The sequence below is a fragment of the Apostichopus japonicus genome, chromosome 8 (genome assembly GCF_037975245.1).
Source record: "Apostichopus japonicus isolate 1M-3 chromosome 8, ASM3797524v1, whole genome shotgun sequence".
Taxonomy (NCBI): Eukaryota; Metazoa; Echinodermata; class Holothuroidea; order Aspidochirotida; family Stichopodidae; genus Apostichopus; species Apostichopus japonicus.
In genome coordinates this window covers 22,044,747-22,071,061 of record NC_092568.1, presented here as the reverse complement: position 1 = coordinate 22,071,061, position 26,315 = coordinate 22,044,747, and the positions used below count along the sequence as shown (strand labels likewise).

Below are 26,315 nucleotides of genomic sequence, written 5' to 3'. Positions count from 1 at the left end.
TAAAAAAAAAAATACCATACCTTATGTAACAACCGTTCAAGGTTACTATTAAAATGTGTATGGACTAAGAAAATTAACTTTCAGAACTATTCTTACTCTAAATTGGGACACATAGAGAAGTGCTTACGACCTGGTATGATCCATGATTTTAAATAGGAGGGCAGGTGGCCCTGAGGTCATTGAAGGGGGATCCCTTGTTGGGGGGGGGGAGGAAGGCTCCTGCACCAGAAAAATTAAAAGTTGTATATATAAAATGATGTATTCTGAGATTTGTTTAGGATCTAAATTAGGTCTATAATTAGGCCTATATGCTAAAAACTACTTTTAATTTTTTTGTGGGAATAAAAGAGGGTGGGATGTATATCCCACCCCCCACCCTCTGTTAATATTAGTTTAGTATTGGATACTGTCAGTTTGATTCAGATTGTCAGTAAATACCAGCTCAGGTCACTTGAAGATGCTCATGTATACATGCTTGCTGCAGGGGATTTGGGGGTGGGGGGCAGGAAGGGAGGGGCAATTGTGGTGAAGAGCATTTTTATCACATAATTCATAACATTTGCTTCTTTTCAACTTGTACTAAATATCCGACCCTCTTCATTCTACCTTTTTATTTTCATAAAGATTTTATTCCAATGTTCAAAACCCCTCGCAATCAAATTTAACTAATATAATATATTTATCTACCAAGAAATTCTTTATTTCTCTCTCTATTGGGCAGATAGGCAAGAGCTTGTTACATTAAATAAATATTCCCCCTTTTGTTCATAATTGGTTTTCAAAATTGTGTAGTTCTTCTGATAATTATTAACTTACATCGCTAAAGTAAACCAGTATAGCTCACTAGACTCTGGGTTGGCTCTATATCATAAAATTAATAAAAGACTTTAAAGCTGGGAGGGTGCCCACTTAATGTTTGGACGATCAAAAATAAAGCAAAACCCAAATTTTCCTTGTGCGAGTTGTGGAAGCAATGTAAATAATGTATGAAAAGAGTTTGAAATAATATGAGGGTGAAAGTATACAGACAAATTTAATGACCAGATGAAATTCAGCAGAACATGTGTTCACTTCAAGCTCTGATTAATCAGATAATATCTGAGTTAAGATGAGCTGCTCTACTTATCCAAGTCCTATTGGTTACATATTTTGTTCTTCTACGTCCAAACAAGAGTCTCCCAATCATGGTACGCGGGTTTATCTTTTCTGCAAATGAACTGGGTTTTGATAATTAAGTACAAATGACTGACATAAAAAAACTTAAGAACCTAAGTTATATGAGGGTATAAGCATAGGCGCCCAATTTGGGGGGCTGTAACGACTTGCCCGAAAAATATAACCAAATTTATTTGAGCGCTCCGCGCACGTTCAATTTCTTATTGTGCATATCATAAAGGCATGCATCAGTTATTACATGGTATGCCAATAACATACAATCATTTGCCATGTTATTACCATTCCATATTGGTAATAAAAATAATAAAAGTCTTTACAATAATAATGATCATAATGATATAAGTTTAACCATTGAAAAACACATTGCAAATTATTTTTCTTTCAGTAGGTGCCCGAAAAATTCTCAGCATATTGCCAGAATTTTCACAAAAATATTTGGTTGGGGGGCTGCAGCCCCCCCCCAGCCCCCTGCCTGCTACGCCTATGGGTATAAGGACAAATCCGAGAGCCATATGAAGTACGTAGGCAGGACAAATCGTAAGATACCTTGATTACTATACAACAACAAAGTGGGCACGCTCTCTGCCTGTTTCATGGTCTTTCTGCGAAGAGCATGAAACAGCCCCCCATTATGGCTCTTTCTAATTTAACTTTTCAGCATTTATGTTCTTGATGGGAAAAATGTTGTTTTCATAAACACAGGGAAAAAAGTTAAATAATATGCAGGGAATAATCTTAATATCCAGTATGGAACACAAAATGGGGCAACTCTATGACTGCAAAAATGTATGGCAGTGTTTGTACATGATAGTAGTATTTTCTACACAAGATTCCAACACTAAATTATTATGTGAGACCCAATTCTTGTTCACAGTTGAGAATACAAGGAGGACCGGACCCCACAAAGGATGATCAAGATTGGAGTGTGGACGCTTCCGTACTCAGGATTAGACCCCGCAGTCGTGGTCTCCTTCTGTAGGGGGGGGAGGAGGGATCCCTGCCCTGCAAGGGCGATCAAGTTTGTTGTATGGACGCTCGGGGATTAAGCAGCTCAAGATCATCGGTTACTGCATCAACTAGCACAGAAGTAATTTAGGAACGTACTGAGCAAAGCCCTCATCGTTGCAACCTCTGCATTATTGCATGTCCTCTGTTCATTGTCGATCCAACTTGCGTCCTCAAATGTGGACGTGTCCTGGTTCAGCTTTATTACCTCTCCAGGGCATAAACAGGATCTTGATGCTCCTTGCATTATGAAATGTTAAAATGGCTTATACTCACCAGTTCTAATTAATTATTGCTTTCACATAAATTAACATCTGATATGATGCCTGATGATTGTAGCGTGGGCGCTCGGGGGATCAAGCGACCTGAAAACTCTGGTAACCTGACCATGTCACTTCCTCAAAAACAAAGAAAAAGGAATGGAAATCCCTTCTTGAAGATACCATTCTTTTCCAACTAGATTCAGAGAGTGACTATAGCTGTGTACATATTTGAGAATGCAAGGAGGATGAGACCTGGATGCATGGGGGGGGTCATGATCGTAGAGTAGACACACGCTGGCCTACTAAAGATTAGAACCCGCAATCGTGCGATCCTCCCTTTTTGGGCATGATCCCCCCGCCACAAGGGATATCCAGATTGTAGCATGGGTGCTCAGCTCGGGGGATCAAGTGATCTGATATCTCCAGTTACCAGAATATGTCACTTCCGCATAAACTGGCACAGAAGTAATATACAATGTACAACACAAAGCCAGGCTCACAGTGAATCTGTAGTCTCTGTTTGTTGTTGATCATCTCAAATGTGGACGCGTCCGGTTTCTAGCTTACCTCTCCGGGGAATAAACAGCATCCCGATGCTCGTTGTGTTCTCAAATGTGTCTCAAAGTCTCACCCAGATGAAACAGGTGTTGGGATTCAAGCCAAGGCTAATCAGATAATATATATAATAATACAGTAGATTAGCTGGTTTGGCTCATGATTTTTCATTTTTCTGCTATCACCGAGAAACTAGTCCTCGATCATGAATATCCGATTTCAATCATTTTTGTATGTTATTGTTTTCGATGAGGAAATGCATGGCTGACATAAATTTCCAAAAAAGTACATCGTTACAATTGATCAGATTCTGAGAAAGCTTACCATTACTTACAAAAGCGATGTTATCAATTTTAATCATTAAAATCATGTTTTCTTTCGGTAGTAATGCAGTAGTAATATCAACAAGACCAGCTGCATGTTATTAAAAACAGAATTAAATTTGTAGACTGGTTACATGTATCAATGTCAAAAGGATTCCATTTCACCAATTGAACCTTCTATGCCTGGAAGGTTCAGAATGGGAGCCCCTTAGAATGCACTGTTTATAGAGGGCCTCTTGCGATATGCCAATATAGCAACCAGCCCGGAAGACTAAATTACAGATGTGGAATTCATCACTTCTTGTTTTCTTTACCAACTGCCTGAAGAGATTCACAACAATTCCATTAGATAAGTTGCTTTAAGTCAGTGCCATTTGAGAGCTCTGAGGTTTTCTTCAATTGTTGTCACACATATTGAGAGCATGGAATGCTACCAATTTGACGTTTGACAAGCTGCTCGTTATAGATACCCTCTTTTGCGAGCCAGTCACTGATTCCAAGAAGTTTCCAAAGTTAAACTACAGCTATCATTTGACTTAAAGGGATATTCCCCTGTCTCAAGTAGATTGCTTAATAAAAACGCTGGCAATTTTCTACATCTACAGGTCAAAACTGAAACCCACAATTTTTAATATGGCGAAGATATGAATTTTTCAATTCAACTGAAATGTTTTTGTGTTTGTTTTCGATATTTAAATCCCTTTTTCACAGAAGGATATGATATTTTCTTAGCCAAAGTTGCATCTTGTTGAATTTCTAAATACATAGAACCTTGACAGCTGACAGATATTACATCAGGTTTCAAGGATAATAGGAAAGAAAATCCTTTGAAGAACATTTGCTATTATGACATCATAGACCACAGACTGTGGTCTATTCCAGAGAAGAATCCCAATGGTTGCGGTCAGCCCAAAAGAAGATGCCATTCAATCAACCATATCTTGAGTTTTGGAGATGACATTTAGATGGAGTTTTCAACAAAATGTTTGAAATATGTTTCTTTCCCATACATGAGTCACATTTGCCTGCCACCGGAATATCTATTTAACAGGGAAGTTGATTTAACCCACTTATACTAATTAAATCAAATTATCCAAAAAAGGGAGATAAGGTTAAGAAAGGGACATGTGGGGGGGGGAAGGGGGGTGTGGCAACTGAAAAGTCTCTGTAACAGGAGAACAGTAATATAATGGTTTTAAACATATATTCAAGGACGTATACCACATAGTTGGCAAGGCAAAGTGAAATTTAAAAAAAAAAATTTAAAAAAATCAGGGGAAGATGAATCCTTCTTCTAACTCCTATACTAATGCATGCTACAGAGAGTCATGTTCCCCTCCCTCCCCTCCCCTTCCCCATCCCAGCATCTGCTAACTTACTTAGCAACGAGAAAGTTGTTGACCTGGTTCAATGGTTCGATCATACCATCTGCAGACTGCAGATGAATTGTGTGATACCATTGAATAGGTCATCCGTATTGCTAATAACAATATGTTGTGCTTGACATAATACATTGTGCTTGACATAATACATTATGTGCTTGTCATTCATTATGTGCTTGTCATAATACATTATGAGCTTGACATAATACATTATGTGCTTGACATAATACATTATGTGCTTGACAAAATACATTATGTGCTTGACATAATGCATTATGTGCTTGACAAAATACATTATGTGCTTGACATAATACATATTGTGCTTGACATTATACATTGTGTGCTTAACATAATACCTTGTGTGCTTGACATAATACATTATGTGCTTGACATAATACATTATGTGCTTGACATAATACATTATGTGCTTGACATAACATATTGTGTGCTTGACATAATAGGTTATGTGCTTGATATAATACATTGTGTGCTTGACATAATACATTATGTGCTTGACATAACATATTGTGTGCTTGACATAATAGGTTATGTGCTTGATATAATACATTGTGTGCTTGACATAATACATTATGTGCTTGACATAATACATTATGTGTTTAACATAATACATTGTGTGCTTGACATAATACATTATGTGCTTGATAATCAATACAAGACATAAAGAAATATCTGAAAATGCTGCAGCATTTGTAGCCTTGCCATCTGTACACCAGGGTTATTCATGCCTTGATTTCCCAGAATGCATTATAAGCCAATAACAATGTGTCCGTTTTCAAATATGCCTCCTATGCCTCTGTATCATATCTGGCCAACACAACTATGCCGATAGGGATTCCTGGTCTTCCTTCTATTCAGTCCAAATGCAACTTAACCTTTTAGGAGTATGATCTACATGTAATACACTCTAAGAAAGAAAACATCCTCTAAAAAAATATGGTTCATATCTCTCAGAATTGAATTGATTTCCAAACAACCCCAGGCAGAGCTTAGATATACCCTTGTTGACAAGAGATCCTAATAATTTCTTTCCAGTCTGTCCATCTCAGTTTCCACTTCAAAATACTATTTAATAAAAAACTTTTAAAAGAAAGTAGTGAATGACCTCTAAAGTTTTAATTCAAAAGCCCTCTTTGGGTCAAAGGTCCCATTACAGGATCATATTTTATTAAGCCCATATACATTTGGTTAAGTGACCAAACTTACTCATATGAAAGAAAACAACTTTTTTCTTTCTAGAGCTAGCGAGCAATCTTGAGAGAGAGAGTTACCTCTCATCTGGTTCTGGTTAGAATGTGGCGTTGAGTAGGAAGCAGCTCTTAAACGTCACTCTACCAGGGGGTTGATTTCTTCTGACATCAAACTGAAGACTTTGGGGGTTTTCCTACATATCAATGTCAATTAACTTAAAAAACAAAAATATTGAAATTTTAGCAAACGTTTTTTTTTAAAGCAATATAATTAATATTTGCAATTGGGGAAAGTACAATGAAGTAGAAATAATTTTGTACAATAAATTTTTTTTTTTTTTTTTTTTTTGCAAACCAACATTTTTTGTAAGTTTTTGGGGATATGATGTAAGAAACCAATCGATTTGTAAAAAGTCCTTAACAGTAAATGATCTTTAGGGCTATTTGGTTTACTGCATGTTGTACGTTGGAAAGTACCGCTGAAATAGCTGGTACCTTTTGGCGACTTATATTCGTATTTTTTTGTTTCTGTGGTGTGCATGAGTAATCGCAAGACGGTCTGCAGGGTGCAGCTGGCATATATAGTCAGAAAACGTTGTTGAGGACGAACAAATAACAGCATGAGTCATTTCTGTCTAGACACAGTTATCTAGCAATACCAGCTAGTAATTGCAGGTATACACTAAAACAGCGATGAGTCATTACCACGGCAAGAATGTATGGATATCAACTTGAACATCCATTTCAAGACAATCAAGAGTCCTGGCAAAACAAAAAAAAACCTCTAAATTTCCCAATCCTTGGTTTATCCTCATTTCATCCTTGAGATCATATCCTAATCCCACGCATCCGGGTATATAGGGAGAGCTCATGTACATCCCAACCCCACAGATCTGTTCTATGGCCAGGATTACCCAAATTTATAGAGGGGAGATCAGAGTTATTTAAACCAACTTTATTATTTACTATAAGACTGTCCGATCTTCTAGATCTCAAGTACTGCATGGGCATATAGGCTGCTACAATGCAGATGGGTTCAAATCCAAGGAGGCCATATCTGGCCATTTTAGGGGGTTCTAATTTGGCTAGCTATAGCCACATGACAAAAATTAAGCCACTTTGCGATGAGCTCATTGAAGGTGACAAGCTTGTTGCGTCATGCAGTGAGCTCATTTGTAGTATTGGGATCTTGCTATTATATCACCTAGCTTGCTTTGTGGAGTCTTACTCTGGCTGATTATATACAACTTGCTTAATCATACAGGAAGCTCTTTTGTGCTTCAAGGTTCGTAAGGACGTATACGAAAGAGTCTGGTACATTAAGTTGTGAGCTTGTTTTTGAGGTACAACAAATTCGACCCCAATAAAGACCCTATGAGCTCACATGAGCTTGTTTTTCAAGCATGACAAGATCACTGTGAGCTTATGGCAAGCTAACATTCTCCAAATGAACTTGTATCAGCTTATATGAGTTTTTGGTGAGCATAACTGTCTATATTAGAGACAGGTGCAGGAATTAGACATAGCACAAGTATATGACAGACCATACAGGTTAAACTACAGCATCATTAAAAAGTTTATCAAAGACAGAAAATTACCGTTACAGGCATATGATTTAAAAAATCTACAAAAACTTTTTCAAAGGGTCATAATTTACAATACACACTACTTGCAATCACTGAATATGGCTGAAAAGTTGCAGGGTTTTTGTATTATGGGAAACTGTTGCAATATGTCTAAAAAAAAGAATGTAAATAGACTTGAGCAAGTCTAAACGTGACATCAACAAACCAACATATGCTTGATTTTGAATGGCTTTTGTTCTTTTTATACTAAAATGTTTTTTTTTTGAGGAGAGGAGAACCAAATCATTTGAGATGGTAACCATAGTGATATTAGCTCATAATCAATAAATTGGGAACCAAACTTCATTGATACATTGATCAATTCCTTGCTGCTTTAAGTTTTTTCGTAATTCTTCCATTCCCCCCCCCACCCCCTTCACTCTAATTTCAACAATTAAAATTTGGGACTATATTAACTGTAAAAGCATAATAAAAGAACATTTTCCAAAACCTCCATAACAGCTTAATTAACAAGATCACCTGTACCCCTGCTCCATACACTCACTTAATCCAGCTAGGTAGTCACATCCCAATCCATTACTCACATGGCTGAAAATGTCGATGATTGTAAGAAATCACATTGCTATGAGTCATCCAAGGTGTGGGCATTATTACATCATCATTGAATTGCTTCCTTAGAAGGGAATTCCCCTTGCCATAATAAAAGTCGGAGACTACCTACTGATATTTGTCCATGGACCTTGATGGCTATACCTTTGGGGAATTAGTCCATTAAATATTGTAATGCGCAAGTTTTTATGATCATGCCATTGATGTCCTGCCTTTTTTTCAAGCCTGTTCAATAAGTGATGAAAAAATAATAGAAAAGAAAGTTTAGGATTTTGGTGGCTTTGGTGAATTGATGGAAATTCTGATTTTTGTGAATATGCATCAGAATTACCGTATTAGATTCAGTTTGTGACATCATGGCAAGAATCAGATTATAAGAACAATGGTAACATTGATTGTGGGATTAAACTATGTTATGTATCTTATTCTATGTATCTATGCTAAACTATGTTATGTATCTTATGTTATGTATCTATGTTAAACTATGTTATGTATCTTATGCTATGTATCTATGTTAAACTATGTTATGTTATGTATCAATGATAACCTATGTTATGTATCTTATGCTATGTATCTATGTTAAACTATGTTATATATGGATACTTATTTTAGTTTGCATAGTATCTGCGATTAACACTGAAGGAGATTTTGAATCTTGTAAAAAATAATCAACCTCATAACATCCATTTCCTTTTCTTTTGGCCATAGTGGAATGATAGTGGGGGGGGGGAGGGACGGGGGGAGGTGGTTCCATCATTCATATATCGATCATGCAAAGATAAGATGATCATTCGGTTTGTTATCTTGATCATCTTCTAACAAATGATCAATCCATCAAATACATATCTTTTGATAAATTTGTCATTACACTGTATTGAGCATGTTACTTTAAATAACAAACCGTCTCTTGTTTCTTTAATAATATTGTGGAGTGATGCTTCTGAGCAGCTGACAAAATTGCTACCCCTACAATTTGGCAGATGAGCCTGTGATGTTGCTAAAGGTTGAAATTAAAAAAAAATTGAAAATAACAGGGAAAAGAAATCTGCATGGTAAATTAGTATTCTATCATGTTTCAAATTTTCTACCTATAGCCATGGCCCTTCATTACCCCCCCCTCTTCCCCTCCTACCCTACCCTACCAATCACCACCATCACCCTCTTAAGCACATTCAATATAAGCTAACAGATTTACTTCTGCATGTGTCAACATCAATTTTTTTAAATGTTAAAATAATTTGTTTGACATTATTCCGAGAAATTTCAGCAGGTGGAATACTTCAGATACTTGAGCACTCTAAATATTTCCCTGATTAAATGAGACGTGGTAAAGGCTCATAAATCAATACCGTATAGTTATATCAATGATACAGTAGTTTGTCAAATTAATGATTGCTTTAACACGCATCGTCATCCTCCTCAGCTTCCTAGGGTTTGGTGTTTGTTCACAATATTGATAACGGTAAAAACCTGCCCTATCTGCAGATATAATGTTGTACTAGAGGTAAACTGTTAGGACATGACAAGAAAAATCTGGATATATCCAGTTTGTACCAGGTGCGTAGCCAGGAATTTGCCAAGGGAGGGGCGAACCTATAAGCAAACTATCAGAGCCGTAGATTCTGCACTGAAAACTATCAAACGTTACGCGTACAAGAAAATTTTGGCTGAAAATGCCTCCCAGATCGCTGGAAATGGCACTTCCCAGGCCTGGTAAATGGCATCTAAGTACAAAAAAAATGCTCAAGGGGGGGGCGGTTGACCCCTTCGCCCCCCCTTTGGCTACGCGCCTGATTTGTACTTGTATAGTAACTGCCATTGTAACTGTTCGTACATATTAATGTGTGTTTTATCATATATGAAATCCGTCCTGCGGTTTGTCTGGATTATGCTTTATCTGTGTTACCTTGAGTCACTGTGGTAATGTTATACCAAACTACAAACTATACAGCTTTATGTAACTATTAACAGTGTCATGTGTCATATATATATATATGTCTCATTTCTTATTACAATATCAGTATCAGGTGTATCATTTATGTACAACGTCTTCATATCAGGGCTAAGTATTTCTGGATCATGTCTCTCCTTACAAATTTTTATTCTAAATTTGTAACAGTGGACTATTTCTTTCTATTTAACGGTCAAAGTAGCCAAAATTGATTAACAGCACTTTGAGAATGATACTTAATTGTCTATGAATTAGCAATTAAAAAAGTTTCAGGTCCCCTGTTACCCTCCTATTAAACCAATAAACCAAATCTAGTCAGTAGTAACAACTCAATTTTGTCATTGATTACAATCTTGGGGCATTTATATAGTTACAGAGGCTTAAAGGTTTCTAGTGGGGACCCATGGAAGGATGTGAGGGAGGTGAGACCAATAAGAGCAGGGAAGGAGGGGCATCTTGATGCATAGAGCAGTTTTACTTTTCCTTTACACGAAAGTCATTGGTATACTAATAAAGTGCATGAAAGCAAATGAGACATTCTCAAAGTTTTAGACATTTCGTCACTATTTAGGAGCAACTTTGAATAGGTGGAGCTAATGAAGTGCATAATTGATGATAATTCTACTATAGAACAATAAATAACAATTTTATCCAAATCAGTGTGAAAAATAGCATTTAACTCCTCCTCTAGCAGTGCACAGAATTGTTCCCTTCTGAGTTTTTCCAGAGTCAACAAACTGTCAAATATTACATCGCTCTGTGACAGGCATCTTACATATTACTCCATTACCATTTAAACCATCCCTCCTCGTAAGACCAGCTGCTCATTTGTAGAAAGACGGATCTAGCAATTACTTTCCAAGAACTTATCTCGGTGTTTGTTAGCAGAAACCACACAGCTGGGTGAAGCATTACATTCGAACATCACGTCTATAAAACAACGGAATACTTAGAACATGAGCGCCTTCTCTGCCTCGAAAAAAAACAGCTTAACTTGGACGACGACAAACTTTATTTTAGTTGACAGGCATAAAGCTGTGAAGCTATATAACTTAATAATAAAACCAGATTCATTACTGACAAGTTATGTTTCATTGCATGTTATCATCTAAGGGGGCCTTCCGTAGTCTGGAAGGTATGACACTGTCAAAGACAATGTGAAGGAAACAAAAACATACCGCACTCATGTCGAAAACATGATTATACTCTCTCCTCAGGATTATGTTTACATATCAAAATTATGATTCAGGGTGTTAAAACCTTGAAGACAAATCTTCAATCTGATTTTTACGATGCTAAGGCATCGCGAGTTCCTGCTTGCAGGAGGATTTAAATACATACATAGTTGGTATATATATATATATCACACAGTGATGGGGAGCGCAGAGGATAAAAACTCATCTCTACCTATCAACTCTCAGTTCTAAGTAAATGTAGCTATATATACTTGGCTCAGTGAAATGCAGTCGTTAAGCTAAGCAAATTTTGCTCACTTATATGACACCTACCTACAAATTTTAATGGTTTGATCTTTTTTTTCCTTATGGTAATAAATAATGCCACCATCACCAGTTCTTGAAATGTTACCCTGACCAGACTGGAAAGTAGTTGAAGTCAACAAGGTTTATTTATACAGGTTGGAACTGTGAAATTTGACTGTATAATATAAACCAAGGTGCTCATTAAGAAATATAAATATAGTACCAATATGCAGACAAGGTTTCAGAAAACTGAAATAGTTTCAGAAACTGAAATGGTTTCAGAAAACTGAAATGGTTTCAGAAAGTTCAATGTTGTACATATATAGTAATATCTTGTGAGGTTTCTCTCTCAAAATGGTACCATAACAAGACTGGAAGGTAGGGGAAGCCAACAAGTTTTACATTTAGAACTGACACAACACTACATGAAATAGAGGGCGCTCATTAAAAACACAAGTACAGATATGTTGACATGGGGGCTGAAACTGACATGGTTTCAGAAAGTGCAATGTTGTAGGTATATAGTAATATCTAGTGAGCTTATAGTGCCAATATCAACCACTCTCAAAATGGTACCACAACAAGACTGGAAGGTATGGGAAGCCAACAAGTTTTGCATTTAAAACCGACTAAACACTAAAAGAAAAACACAAGTACAGATATGTTGACATGGGGTCTAAAACTGACATGGTTTCAGAAAGTGCCATGTTGTTGTACATAGTTGTGTATAGAGCCAGATTAACACACATGCTAAATGTTATAGCCTTAGGCCCTCACTTTATTTAGGCCCTCTCAAGTTCAGATCTGTCCATGGGGTAGACAGTCTATTCAAGTATGTTTTTCTTGGAGAGGGGGGGGGGATATTTATTGTGTTCATGAATACAGTATCAAAACAAAAGCTTTTTTTGTCAATTATCTGGAAAGATCCCAGGCAGGATACTCCAAACATAGACATATTTGGAGGATCTGTTATATTGAACTTAATTCAGGGCCTGGTCATGTTAAATTCTCTTGGTGTTTCCATATGCCACCAGTACCTTTTTTTTTAATCAGAATCTGTCATTTGGGATGGCAATGGCTCGTCACCTTATGAGAATTAACATCTTCAATATTATCATTACAAAGTTTATAACAGCTAGCTGGAAATGGTAATTATTTAGAGGCATCAAAGCTCACAGCACCATTTAGCTCTAGCAGATGACAAGAGAGCCCAAAATTCATCCTTACCATATTATATAGCTGTTGTGTTGATGAGTCATAACAAGATAATCGATATAGAGCAATGCCAAGAGCTTCAGAGGCTTCATATACTTTTTGATTGTTTAAGGTTCCCCCCCCATAAGCAACACCCCCCCTGTTTGAGATAATTCTAATGTTTAAGAGACTTAAATGTCTAACCTTTGCAAAGATATTCATTTACTTTGTAAGCCTCCTCCAATGCTTTTAAGTCTCTCTTAGACCGACCTGAGGTGATCTTTGAAGGAACAGACTGCCAAGACTTATTTTCTTTCAATATAGCCACATGTGACTCATTTCAAGCCTTAAAGCTGATGTTCTTTCAAAATTACAAAAAAACCAAACTTTCACATTTGAAAATATAAAGTCCTGACCTTGCAAAACACAGTTCCTTATCATGTTAGATGTGACTTTCAACAACTACACAATCTGAATTAATCTCTGCTTTTTATCCAAATTATCCCTGCCCTATTATATATATGCTTATATAGAAATGCGACCCACCCATTCACACACATGTATCATCTTCATCGATACCTTGCAACCTCATCAAATATATTGGAAAATTAATTTTCTTGTTTTCCTGTGTATAAACTACAATGCAAAGTAACAAGTAAATATTATGCACCATTCATCATATTCCACAACATGAAATGAACAGGAAGTTATTTGGCTCACTGTTGCTTAGCAGAATACATGGCTCAAATTAAAGTTAAATATGTTCCTTGGGTTCAGACTTGTTTCAGATGCAATCTACAAAAGTCTATTCCCAAACTATGCTATGCTACTCACCATACTAATTTAACAAATTCACACACAACACCAAATTATGTATGGCTTAACGAAAGCAGTCTATGTAAATAAATGTGCACGAATAATGTATATATTGTGGCATTGTATACTAAACTACATAATCAAACAATAATAAGAACCACTCTTGATTTACAGATCTAATTAAAAAAAATTAATGGCATGGTCTCAATTTCCATAATTCGTTATGACTTTGTCTTCATCGATACAAAATTTCTTTTGTTCCAATACATATCATGAGGCAGCAAGTTAGCTGCAATCTCTCCCTCTTTCATACAGTTCATTAAAAAAAAAAGAACCCATCCAGGATGAAAATTCCCAGGGGCTTGAAAATAAGGCTGATATGTGCTGCAGTTAATAGTGATAGATACAGCCAAGCCATTAATTCAAGAAGACACTTTTTACTATGTTCCTATCTGCACTTTAACTTCACAGAACCCTGGACAGGATTGATCACGACGACCACAACGGCAAATTGGAGCCTTTTAATCACTGGAATCTACATGTGTAGTGTTAAATGGATAATTATCTGCTACTGAGAGTACAGATTCCGGTGTAGAAGCATCACATTAAATGTTCCGTTTGACACTAATGCTGAAAATTACCGGGCAATAAATCATGTTATATCCCACAAAACTGGGCAAGATCGTGGGATAAAAAGATGATAAACATGTGATGAGAAGAGAGAACGGCACCAGATAGGAAGCAAAAGAGAAAAGATAAATGTTCTCGTTGCAGCAGTAGAGGCCAAGTCCCCCCTCTTCATTTGTGTTTTGGTGAAAAGGTATGTTAAATGCCAGCTTGAATTTTCGAACCCTGGCCAGCTGAATTTAGGGTCGGTATTTCATCCAGGAATAAATCAATAGTTTGCCCATCTCAAATGATCTTTCAAAGGTTAAAACCAAAAAGAGCTAAAATTATCATTTGGATGACAGCCATCCAACGTGATGTGTATTAAGCTGAGCCAAGTGGCTACTCCCACACATAATGCACAATGCACGTAGCTGCTATGAGGGCGTCAAATATAACCGCCTTCCGGGCCAGCTATAATTATTTATAAAATTCACAATTTCCTCTACAGAACGTGAGGGTTTTTCCCTAAAACGGAATAACTCAAGGTCTGAGCTTGAACCCCAAACATTTTGGAGATGAGGACGACATCCAATGATTATTCAAGCAATGACAATTGACTGACAAGATATACTGAAGTAAACACAATAGATGCTTCATCTACTGCAATATCAAGGAAGATAATCAGACTATATTTGTAGCAAGATAATCAGACTATATTTGTAGCAAATTGCTCTCCTGAAACAATATACAGCAAAGGGGATATGGATAGTAATACAGTGGTTGAATTTGATTGCTTAACGATGATCATTTATTTACCCAGAGTTTTGCTGACATTTGGAAACTCTTGATACATCTGTATTTGTCTTTTGTTTTTCACCCAAGAGGTATAATGCTCAACCCCCGGACCTGTCCACATTTGAGAATGCAAAGGTGGATCGACAATGATCATAACGCATTCACAAGCCGGTCACAATAATTGTTTTACAATTCACTGCATGTGAGGGCTCTTCTCTATGTTTGTATATAACTTCTGTGCCAGTTTATGTAGACACGATCAAGGTCGAGTAACCAGAGATCTCCGAACACTTGGTCCTTCCGGTCTTGGTTCTGTCTGGGCTTCCACACTGCAATCTTTGATTGCCCTTACAAGTTCAGGATGATCCTCCCAGAAAAGGGAGATTACTATTGTGGGTTTCGCATCCCAAGTACGCGAGTAACGTCCACATTTTCGTCAAGTCGATCGCCCTTCCGGAGTCATGATCCTCCTTGCTTTCTCAAATGTGAAGGAGGCTTGAGCGAGTGGTATCCATCCACTTACACTGAGGCAGTAACAATACATGATTTACTGCTTACCAGGAACAGCCACAAGATGACTCTGTGTCACGACCATAAAGCAGGCAATTTAAGGATTTTACGAGGCAACTCGTTGGGCATGTTTAGGGGAAACTGTAAGATACTCTCATCTACAAATACGGAGCCATCAATTCGTTAATGGAAAATCATGCCGTCTGCTTACTTCAACTTTAATGTAAGCACTTGAAATTTGCAGTATCACAATATTTCTTTTCCCTTTTAAATTCAGCAATTTGGTCGAGATGTAACTTTTATGTGTTGTCAAGGTTTCAAGGAGCTTAAAACTGTTCTTAAAGTCTGCAATAACCCAAAGGTCAGTAATAAAAGGTCAGTAATAAAACTGTATGGCAAAATTCTAAGAGGTAGATATTCTGCCATCCATGTCATCTAAACCCGTCACTCTACATTCCCTCTACACATGATAACTGCCATCTTGAAATTAAGTCGTTAAACGCAAAATAAAAGTCCAAATAAAAAAAATAATAATCCATCTGCAAACATTTTGTTTCTTTCCATTTCAAAAATCAATAAAAGTATGAACAAATGACTTGTCAAGAAGATGGACCAAAGTTTCTCACTTTCATTCAAATCTTTGGTTCTTTTTGGTTTTCGGGGGAACATACCGAGTTGTTATTTTGTGTAGAAGAATTATTTTAAATATCAGAAAGTTTCAATTCCATCTTTGCTGATTCCATGCTAATGTCTCACATACGGTTTATAAGATACAAGCCGATCACATATTCTTAGACGGAAGTCATAGATGACGGGAGGAACAGGGCAGTATTAAACGGGGCTCACACCTAATTTGCATATATCAAGGAAGGCCCAACTATTCCCGAAATGTCTAAAAACTATTGACAAACATCTCTTGTTGTCCTATACTGTTAAGGTCATGCTGGCCGAATCCCATACCTAATTCTATATCTCCTCTCCCCCAAAATTATTAATTTTGAAATGTTATCTAGGAAAATGCAAGTTTGCAATCCTATTGCCTAGCTTTAGGCTGGCAGAAATAGTTTGCCATTTACTATAGCTTGATCTGCATATGACAAAGTCACCTGCTTTTATGATTTACGGTCTTTTCAATAGTGCCCTGGTAATCCAAATGTTGTTGCTAGGTAACCCCAATTTTCACCATCATCTTGGTGACTATCAAGTGGCAGATGTTGTGGCTATAATTTGGGAAAGGAGTTTGATAGGATTCAGGGTACCTAGTTGAAAAATCGTGTTTACATTTTGCAATGTTTGCCAAGTAATTCATGTTCCATATGTTTTCCACTTTTATTGCCACAAATATCAGCAATTTCTGTTTATTTCCAAATTTATTTTGGGCGACCCTCCAAGATGTTTGGGCAACCCTAGAAAACGGTAGTGACCAGACTTTAAATACCAGGGTTTAGTGGTTATTAGTCTGCAAGGGAATAACTGGAAATGGCTGGTAACTTACACTACAGGTTTGGTGGCTGTCAAATTTACAGGTTTACGGCTCAAATCCATGACTCCTCAGATGCTTAGTTTCATGCCACTACTTTAGCCACTCGACCAAAGCACAATTAGGTCCCTTATTCCAAATGTCATGGACATTTCAAGGTTCATTGCATATTCCTTACAGTAGATTAATCAAACTTAATCAAACAATCAATTTTATGCAAAATAACCAAATCTTACAAACTTTATGACTGTTCCAAACTTTATTTCTTGACATCGCAGCAGATTTTAAGACAGAGAGATACAATCTGTTTAAGAAGACATTTATAAAAACCCTTTTTCAAACCTTGTTTAGCTGTAGGCAGAATAGAGGTTTTAGACAGGCATTCCATGTGTAAGTAGCATATGTTGAACTCAAAGACAGATGTTCAAACAGATATCGGCTCACATGGCAGAAACCAAAACCTCTCCTGGTGAGGACCTTGACATAGAAAAATCTCATCTTGATGGGCTTCCAAGTCCAAAGTGACCGAATGAGAAGCTAAGAAAATTGAACAGAAGACTGCTATCAATTGGATGATATCGTCATCAACGAACCAAGGAATTTTTAAAATGAAAAGATATGCGGGAAGGAGGGGGGTGGGAAAAGGGGGAGGGAGGGGTTGTTATTTGAATATGAAGGATTATTTGAATAGTGATAGTAAAGACACATTTTTTTTGGGGGGGGGGGGAAATAGGAATGTCGATGTAAATTTACACATAAAAAAGAAACCCTATAACGTTAAGTACCAAATGGTTTCAAAATGCATATATGTAGTTTGCATGTTTGGAAGTTATTGTTACCAATGAATACTTTCAATAAATTAAGGACATGTCTTTGTTAGTTTTATGCGACCTAGGGGGTAAGAAATTTTAACACAGAGTGACAGAGGTCTTCCAGGGGTCTGACTATAGCCAGGGGGTGGAGAGGGGGAGATGGGAGAAATTAACATTTTATCTGATAGATGAGTTGGGTTTCCTGGAGAAAAGAGTGGTTTGGGAATTTGAAGGTCTCCTAACATGGACGTGGTGGGGGATGGGGTGGGGGGGAGGGATGCATTACATATAATTAATAAAATGTACCAAAGTAAGAGAGTATAACCTAAGTCGGGACTGATGTTGCTGTCCCTTCCAAACATTGTTGACCTCTGATATGAGACTATAAAGAAAAACAGCCCACAAATTTATAGAACTATATAAAGATATGATGAATTCTGAACCTGGAACCTAAGCTTCAATTCTACGACTAATGTCCCCTTTAATGACCCCCTTCGATCAATCATGTTTTAAATACTTAAACGTTTCGCTCCGTCGGTCCATCCATTCTAAATTAGCCCAAATTGGCGCATATTTCAGTGTAGCTGACCTAGCTCTGATAATTCTAACCCCGGACTGCTTTTTATACATCCAAATTATAGTCAAATAATGGCCCCCAAATCCACAAATTTGGGAGCAAAAGGTTGTAATATATACAATAATTACCTTCATTATAGAGTCCACTTTTTGAGGATATGTAGTCAATTGTCAAATTTTGATTTGTGAAGCAAAAGAATAGCTGGATGCCCTCTTCTCTGCTGATGGGCACTGATACCCTTTATTTTCATCATTGACATAATGACACAGCTATGTGCTTGTAGATCTTAACCAGATAGGCACAGTAAAATACCCCTGACACCACAGAGCCTGCAAAAATTATCACAACTTATACACATAAATTTCACCAATTTGTTTTGAATTACTGGCAGAAAATACCATACCTCATTATTACACTTCCTTACTCAATTGCTAATTTTTATTTTAATGTTATATATTTTTTCTCTACCACAAAATGACTGCCAAGGTCATATAGCCATGTTTGTCTTACCCCATGTCCCCCTTGTTTACAGCAAATGATGTATAAACCGTGCTCCCTAATTCACTTCAAACTACTGTAGGTTCAATCCAACACATATCAATGGTAAAGTTGGCTCTGAAATTCGTCGACCAGTCGACTTCACTCATCGTCGCGACGCTATCATCACATTTATTTTCATTTCTCCTCCGTGTGGTTCTGGTGGGCTCTACTCAAGATTCCTCTTTGTTCGGTGGAAAAATTTTAATCAAGAAATACCGTCACCTTCAGGCAACCAAAAGCTTAAGCCGAAAAGCAAAAATAAGTATGCTCTCTATCGCCGGAAATAAAGCCAGAAAAAAACATTCAATGGCTCTCCTCGAACGAAGGAAGAAAAAGACCAGGGGGGGGGGGGGGGAGTGGGAGCCAAAATGCCATCAGGCTGTATTTTTTCTGCGATTATAAAAACGGCATGGAAAGCCATCAGCGACAAATAAAGTTATGGTAATAAAGACTATGGAAACTCAAAGGCTTAAAAACTAGGGTGGGTCATTTCATAAACGTAATATTGTAGAATATCAATTAAAATGAAATGCACCAGTATCATCACATTTGGGTCTTGCGAGAAAAATGTGATCAAGTCACATGACGATGCAGGGCTTGATTACGACCTAAAATGCTGCATTTTTAAACCTTGTAAATCTAGTCTCCACAAATCGCAAGTTCTGAATTCATTTTAATTTTCCATCCATTTCGATTTGGAGCATGTAAAAACACAATGTATTCTGTCAAGAACGATTGCTGAATCAGCTTTATCATACTGCATGAAATTATACGGGACTTGTCATAGCCGTGTCACATATAAAAGAAAAGGTTCATTTTCAAAGAAAGATATAAGCAGTTGGTGATGTATTCTTTGCATTATGCCTCTTTTCCATCCACCAATCAAGTTCCGGACTGTGGGATCAACAAACAGCTTATGTGATTTAAATGTTTTTTCCCTGTTTATTAATGTAAAAGGCCAGGTCTTGCACCTTCCATGATCCAAGGAGATATGTCATCCAAACTGTCTTTCCTAAAAATACTATTCTGAAAACTCTAATTCATATTTTGACCTGTTGAGGGTTATGCTTTGACCTTTGTTGACCTCTGACTTCAACAAACATACTGAAGCTTCTTTCCCATATCCGATGAATTCAAGACACCAAACCTGAGATATTGTAACAAAACCCATACAGTGTGTTCACATTGTATTACATAACTTTGTTCTGAAATTTGAAATCTGAACCCTTCTGTACTGTATACATTATAGAGGCATTAGTACACTTTTTCATACAAATTAACCTTCTCCCACCCCCACCCCCCACCCACCATGAAACCAAATCCCCTATCCCACGAACCCCCCCTCTTCCTCTCCCATCCCTCATCCACATTCTACTTTGCGCACATAATTATTGCTTTGTCTCAAATTTTGTCAAAAAGTTAATCTCAAAAATCTGTTGCAAACTTTGCTCAGAATTAATTCCAAATACTTCCAGCAAGAAATACAGTGTTTATAATTAGCAGGAAAAAGAGTTGACTATTATCACCTCTTGTTTCTTGAAGAAAAGACAAATCCTTGCCCACAGTCGATCGGCTAATTATCTGATGTTTTCTTTTATGGAAATAGCATCAACAATTCATAAGAAATATCTACATATATATATAAACCTTCTACTTCCTTTTCACTACTTTTACTTATTCACCTCAACCTAAATTTTTCTTCTAAACGTTTGAATTTGTAATGAACAGCTGATGGCCAACCGTTTGTTTACATTATTTACTAAGTCAGATTTGGTCTTAACTCGCCGGGCAGACTCTGTGACAGATAGTGAACTCTCTTCCTCTCTTTCTCTCTCTCTAGCTCTGACGAAGACGACGTCAGATATTTCTAATCTTGGACAAAGCGCGATCGATGCGAGCTTTGTGAAACGTTGCTTAAGATATGACGGTCCCTTGAGACATCTGGGAAAATTTAGCCAAGAAGAACCTGAAAAGTAATGATTTTTTTCCATGATTCGTCATCGATGATGGTATGGGTTGACGTTATTGATGGCTACCATTTTGATGTACTATTTTATTTCTTTCTTTTTTATTACTTTTTCAAAGCAGAAATGCTTGTTCAAAATAGGGGGGGGGGAGAAAAAGTGGTCTTTATTTCAAAATTGACAAATATCTACACGAGTACAATTCTATTCAGAACCGAGTAATTATGCCACATGACTTTGGTAGGTATTGAGGAAACCAGTGGGAATACATTATTATGCCTGTTTAAAAGATAGTGAAACCTTTAACAATTGTACATGGATGGAGAGGGAATATAATTTTTTATAATTTTTATCAAAAGGATTGTAAACGTGACAAAATAAAGACTGAGAAAAAACAAATCCCGACAATTTCGGTGAGTTCATAAAAAGTGCAAATGTGATACTGAGCCATACATTTAATTCTCAAAGTTATATTAAACAAAGTTTGGATAGATCATCTTTAATATTAATAAAAAGAGCTGCCCAGTATACGTGTGAATTTTAAAGAGTGTAACTTTGATGTAAAAGTTTTTGATGGTCTGATGTTAATTTAAATAATTGGTAACTGGCGAGAATTATCTTCTTCTGGATCTGGTTTAAGCACTGCCATTCCGTGATACATATGGATGAAAGATAGCAGTACTCAATTACACAGTGGTTTATTGAATAACTAATACTTAACATTCATAGATACACTACACATACATTGACTTGATGCAGATATCAAATATTATCTCAGCTGGTCAAAGGAGGGCGCCATTCCAGAATCAAATGGAACAAGAAATGCTACAAGGATTGATTCCTGTCTTGCCCTTAAATAATATGTAAGTAACTTAATACAGGCTATAAGAAGATTAATGTTTTTCAGAATTAAACCTGTCATGAATTTTTCCAACTTAAAACGAGTCATATCATTAATCACACTGAAAGCGGGGCAAACACTGCTTTCAAATTCTTTTCATTTTCCACAGTTGAATTCTTCCTCTTTGATCCTTCCCTAGCCACCATCTCTTACCCAACCCCACCCCCATCATGTCATTATCTATGCTATGATAAGTAATAACTTCAAGTCAGACATCACGGACAAACCGATAAAGATTTCTTGATGAAACCTTGACATGGATAATTTATTATTTTCCAAAAATTTGAACATTTAGGATCGATATATCCAAATTGATGAAGATCACCCATGTGTAATCATAAGATGAGAACAGTGTACCCAGCCTTGATATGCCTAATTGATGTGACTTAGTTAATTATGTAAACAATGGAATGTGTATGCAGTATATATCACAGGTATATGTACCTATGTTTGTACCCAGTCTCATTAAAAACAAAAAGGACAGAGCAAGCATCTTTCTCAATTACTCTTTTCTATCGCACATGTCTTCTCTGATTTTAATTTTACCGTTCCCCATAATTCCCTCTTCCCATCCAGTATGTCACCTTCTTGCATACCAATGACTCCATGACCTCTGTTTGACACCTCATCAATTTTAAGGTAAATTGGTTCTTCATGAGGAATGATTGTTACTTTCTCTTGTTGGGAGGAACAGCATGAGAATCAACCAATTTATTGATTGGTTTATAGTTTCTTCCACAGCTATTTATCACCATATGTAGTCTTGCTAACCACAACATAAACAAAGCAAGCCTCACTCCTCTACGATCCCATATTTCTTTTCTCTTTTCTAAATCTAGCTCAAACCCCTCTCCCCCTCCTTCCTCCTCTCCCTATTCATCCTTCCCTCTTCATCCTCTTTGAACTCTTCACCCTCCTTGCCCTAACCCCAATCACTTTCTCTCATCAATGCTTGCATTAACCCCCCCCCCCCCATTTCACACTTGATACGATAAACTATAGCAACTTAAATCCATACATCACTGCCAAACGAATCAGCCTCTTGTATTTTGGAGAATTTATGTTTGCTTTTCTTTTGGAGAAGAAATATGTACCCTGTCTGGATGTGGCTTTACAGTCTGTAAACAATTGTATAAGTCTGCTTCATCGCCATCTGTCAAGGGACTTAATATTGGTTATCATAATATACTAAGAGCAAGAAACACTTTTATATCCCTTCGCCACATTTCTTTTGTTCTCTAAACCTCCCTCCCCTCTCCCTCCCCCATCTCCCTCCAGTAATTAGACATCAATATTTCCATGACCTCTCTTTGACACCTCAAGACTGCCCTCTTCTCCTCTGATAAATTTAACTAAAATCCATATATATCACAGTGAAAACTAACAGGCTCTTGATAAAAAATTGATTTTTTTTTATTCTCCCTCCTTTCCTTTCAAACTGTAAAGCTATACAATGATGTTTAGTTTTATACACACAGATTTGCTTCAATCTGACCAGCAAAAAAAGTACAAGCTTGATTGAATGATTTTGTGACTGAGAAACCATCCGTGTATAGTACTTTAGAAGTTTACAGCAAAATGTTCGATTTAATTTGATAATTTAGGCTGGTAGAAGCATCAGGTTGACCACAATCTGAACTCGAAACTCAATATTTTCTTTTTGTTTTTGGTGCTGTATCTCCAGTTTCTTTGTTAGATCTCAAATAATGATTAAATGCTATAGTTTCAATATAATGAAAAGGGAGGGGAAAAAACTGGGTTTCAATCCAGGCATCAGTCTTGCTGGGGAAATCAACTACCAGGCCATAAATTGATGAGGTCAAATAGCTGTAAAATTGCAAAGAGTCAAGCATATGATCTAATTTATACTTTTGTTGGAGAAAAGGCATAAAAGCTTTTTTTTGCTCGTAAGGTTGTTGCTGTTGCTAGTTTAAATTTTGAAGGATCTATCACTGTATTCTATTCTGCCATTGACATGGAAGGGGTCACAGTTGAATACAAAGGTAAGGAAATGGGGATAGTTTATTCTTTTTAAAAATCTTTAAAGGAAAATTCTGGTGGCTAAAGCTGCATTTCTCAAAAAAATTGCTGGAAATTTTCGAATGATGTCATGATGATGATGAAATTTAGCCAAAAATATTTTGGTTTTTCTTTGTAATATGTAAGTGTATACATCTATATATACATAGAGGAAACTAATATTTGTTTACAAAAATGTTGAATTTTGATGAAATATTCTAATTACAAAGAGCACTGCCAGATATAAACATTCAAAATGTATCACATTTCATGGATATATCAACAAAGAAGGTTACAATTCAACTAACAGGATTGCATTTCATTTTTCCCTTTTAGGGTTACTCAGATTGTCTGCCACTGGAGAACACCTTTAAATGCTATGGTGTTTACCAATACAGAGACTCCCTCTTGTGTCTGGCCCTTAGAACCTGTTTCTCCTAATAAATGACCCTTGACCCCATATTACCTATTTTGTTTGTTTTTGTACCAGTATCAAGAGGTTTACTATGACATTTCATCCACATTTCAAAAAAGGATAAAACCACTGAAAAACTTTTGCCTTAAATATTATCTTTGCTGAACAAAAAATACAAGAGCTAAAAGAAATACCCATTCATCTTAGACTTTTACCTTGAATATGAATGGCAGAGGACATAATATTGGATGTCATTCAACACCATGTGTCTTTGCAAAACTATGTAACACATTGTAAACATGTAACCTGTGGTCATAAAAGGCTTAACATGTTTGCCACTGATCTTTGTGTTGCATCTGAGGAACTGTGTGTTGCACTATTAACCTAAGTAGTCAAATCACTTTTAATTGATTTGAGCTTCAAATGTTTTAAAGAGAGACATTTCTCAAACTTCATGAAATTGCTAGATAATTTTGAGTTTCCCAAACACATCCTAGTAGCAATTTATATCATGGAGATTCTTTTTTTTTTAAATTTGGTGACATTTTATGATTGTATCTGGCAATAGCACAGTGATGTAGTCATGGTAATTGAGCTGAACATGTCTTTGTTTATCTTTATGAAATAAAAACCATTTTTGACAAACCAATTGTGATGGAATTCTAAAGAAGAGAACATATTGACAACATCAACACTCCACATACATCACATTTCAAGGCCCAAAAAATAGCATAGCGCAAAAAAGCTTCTAAAGAACATTTGTCATCATGACATTTAACACACCACCTATTAACATGTTCCACTTCCTAAGTTAAGGAAGTGTTGGAACTGGTAAAAGATAGTGTCCATTCTAACAACCATATCTCGAGTGAGGAATAAGATATTGTGATGTGGTTTTCCACACACTGTGAAGATGAGTATTTTATATTGCCTGCCACCAGAATAATTTTCTTTGTCTCCTATAAACATTTGCAGGACCTCTCAACGTCACAAACGTAGTCTGTCTTAGACAAGTAATTCCGGATGGCCTCTAGCTCTTCCTCTTTATAGAAACACACATCAACAAATCATCCTAGCCTATCTAAATAAATTCAAATTTTCAAGATTCATTTCCTTACCCAGTACCTAACTGAACTGCCACAGGGCCAACACTTTTCTTGCTGTTTGTTTTTGTCTTCTTTTTTGTCTTTTGCTTTTAATGACAAGTCATGGTTTGTTAACTATATTCCATTGAATCAAAATCCTCATAAAATAACAAGAATTTACATCCTTACTATGAAAAGTTACAGCATTTCAAGAAAGTGAAATTATGCTAAACAGGCGACTAAGCGATAAAAGTTTATAATTCTGGGCTTTTAATCCATGCAGTCTCACAGATGAAGATAATATAATAAAGAGAAAGGAAACGTTGGCCATTTAACTATTGAACCCCGACAATTCCTTTAAAACAAGATTATCATGTTACTACATAAAAAATCAGACTGTTATACTTTTCATTGACAGTTTTAACAAAATATATCCCAAGCAAGTCACATGAAAATATCCCACGCAATTCACAAGGGTGGGGATTGGGGGTTGGGGGGGGTGGATAAGCTCAGTTGGTAGAAGCACAAAGTTTTTCATTCCTGAAGTCATTGGTTCAGAACTTCAGATCCACTTCTAGGGAAAATATGCTTTGCTCTTTCAATAATTTCTTTATTAAATTTGCCAGCCACTTTCATAATTTACACTTTAATAACTATTTAATTCTTCAATTTATGAACTGTCTATTAAAGTCAGGCAAACTATAGTACGCACTATTTGGAGCTCAATATCTCAGTCCTTTTCAGCGAGCTTATAAATATCATCCCACCTCTACCCCCCTCCCCCCCCCCTCACTTCATTAAAAGAAACTAAGTAAATATCAATCCCATGATGAGCAAGGACAAAACCAGCCCACAAAATAGTGACAGTTTTTCCAGTCATTTCCTCCTCGTCTTTTCCGAGCACTCTCCCGTTGACGATATGCCTCCAGCAAACCAGGCATCGCCATGCAATATACAGGCTGCGAGAAATACACCAGACGCCAGAGAGAGATATTCTTACATTACCCAAACTTAATTAAGAAGTACCATTAAACAAGTTATTTGTTCCCCACAAAATCT

General features: G+C 36.6%; 1 protein-coding gene across 6 annotated transcripts in view; it reads right to left on the bottom strand.

Moving 5' to 3' along the window:
* LOC139971085 (serine/threonine-protein kinase Nek9-like) overlaps nucleotides 1-26,315 on the bottom strand; it is a 215,683-nt gene that overhangs the window by 148,503 nt on the left and 40,865 nt on the right. The window contains exon 24 of one of the 6 annotated variants that reach the window (XM_071977267.1): nucleotides 20,719-20,838. The exons of the other annotated variants lie outside the window; for them this stretch is intronic. Within the exon in view, the coding sequence (XP_071833368.1) occupies nucleotides 20,824-20,838 (15 nt within the window). The 3' untranslated portion in view covers nucleotides 20,719-20,823. Of the gene's footprint in view, nucleotides 1-20,718; nucleotides 20,839-26,315 lie in introns of those variants that run through there. 6 annotated transcript variants of the gene reach the window in all.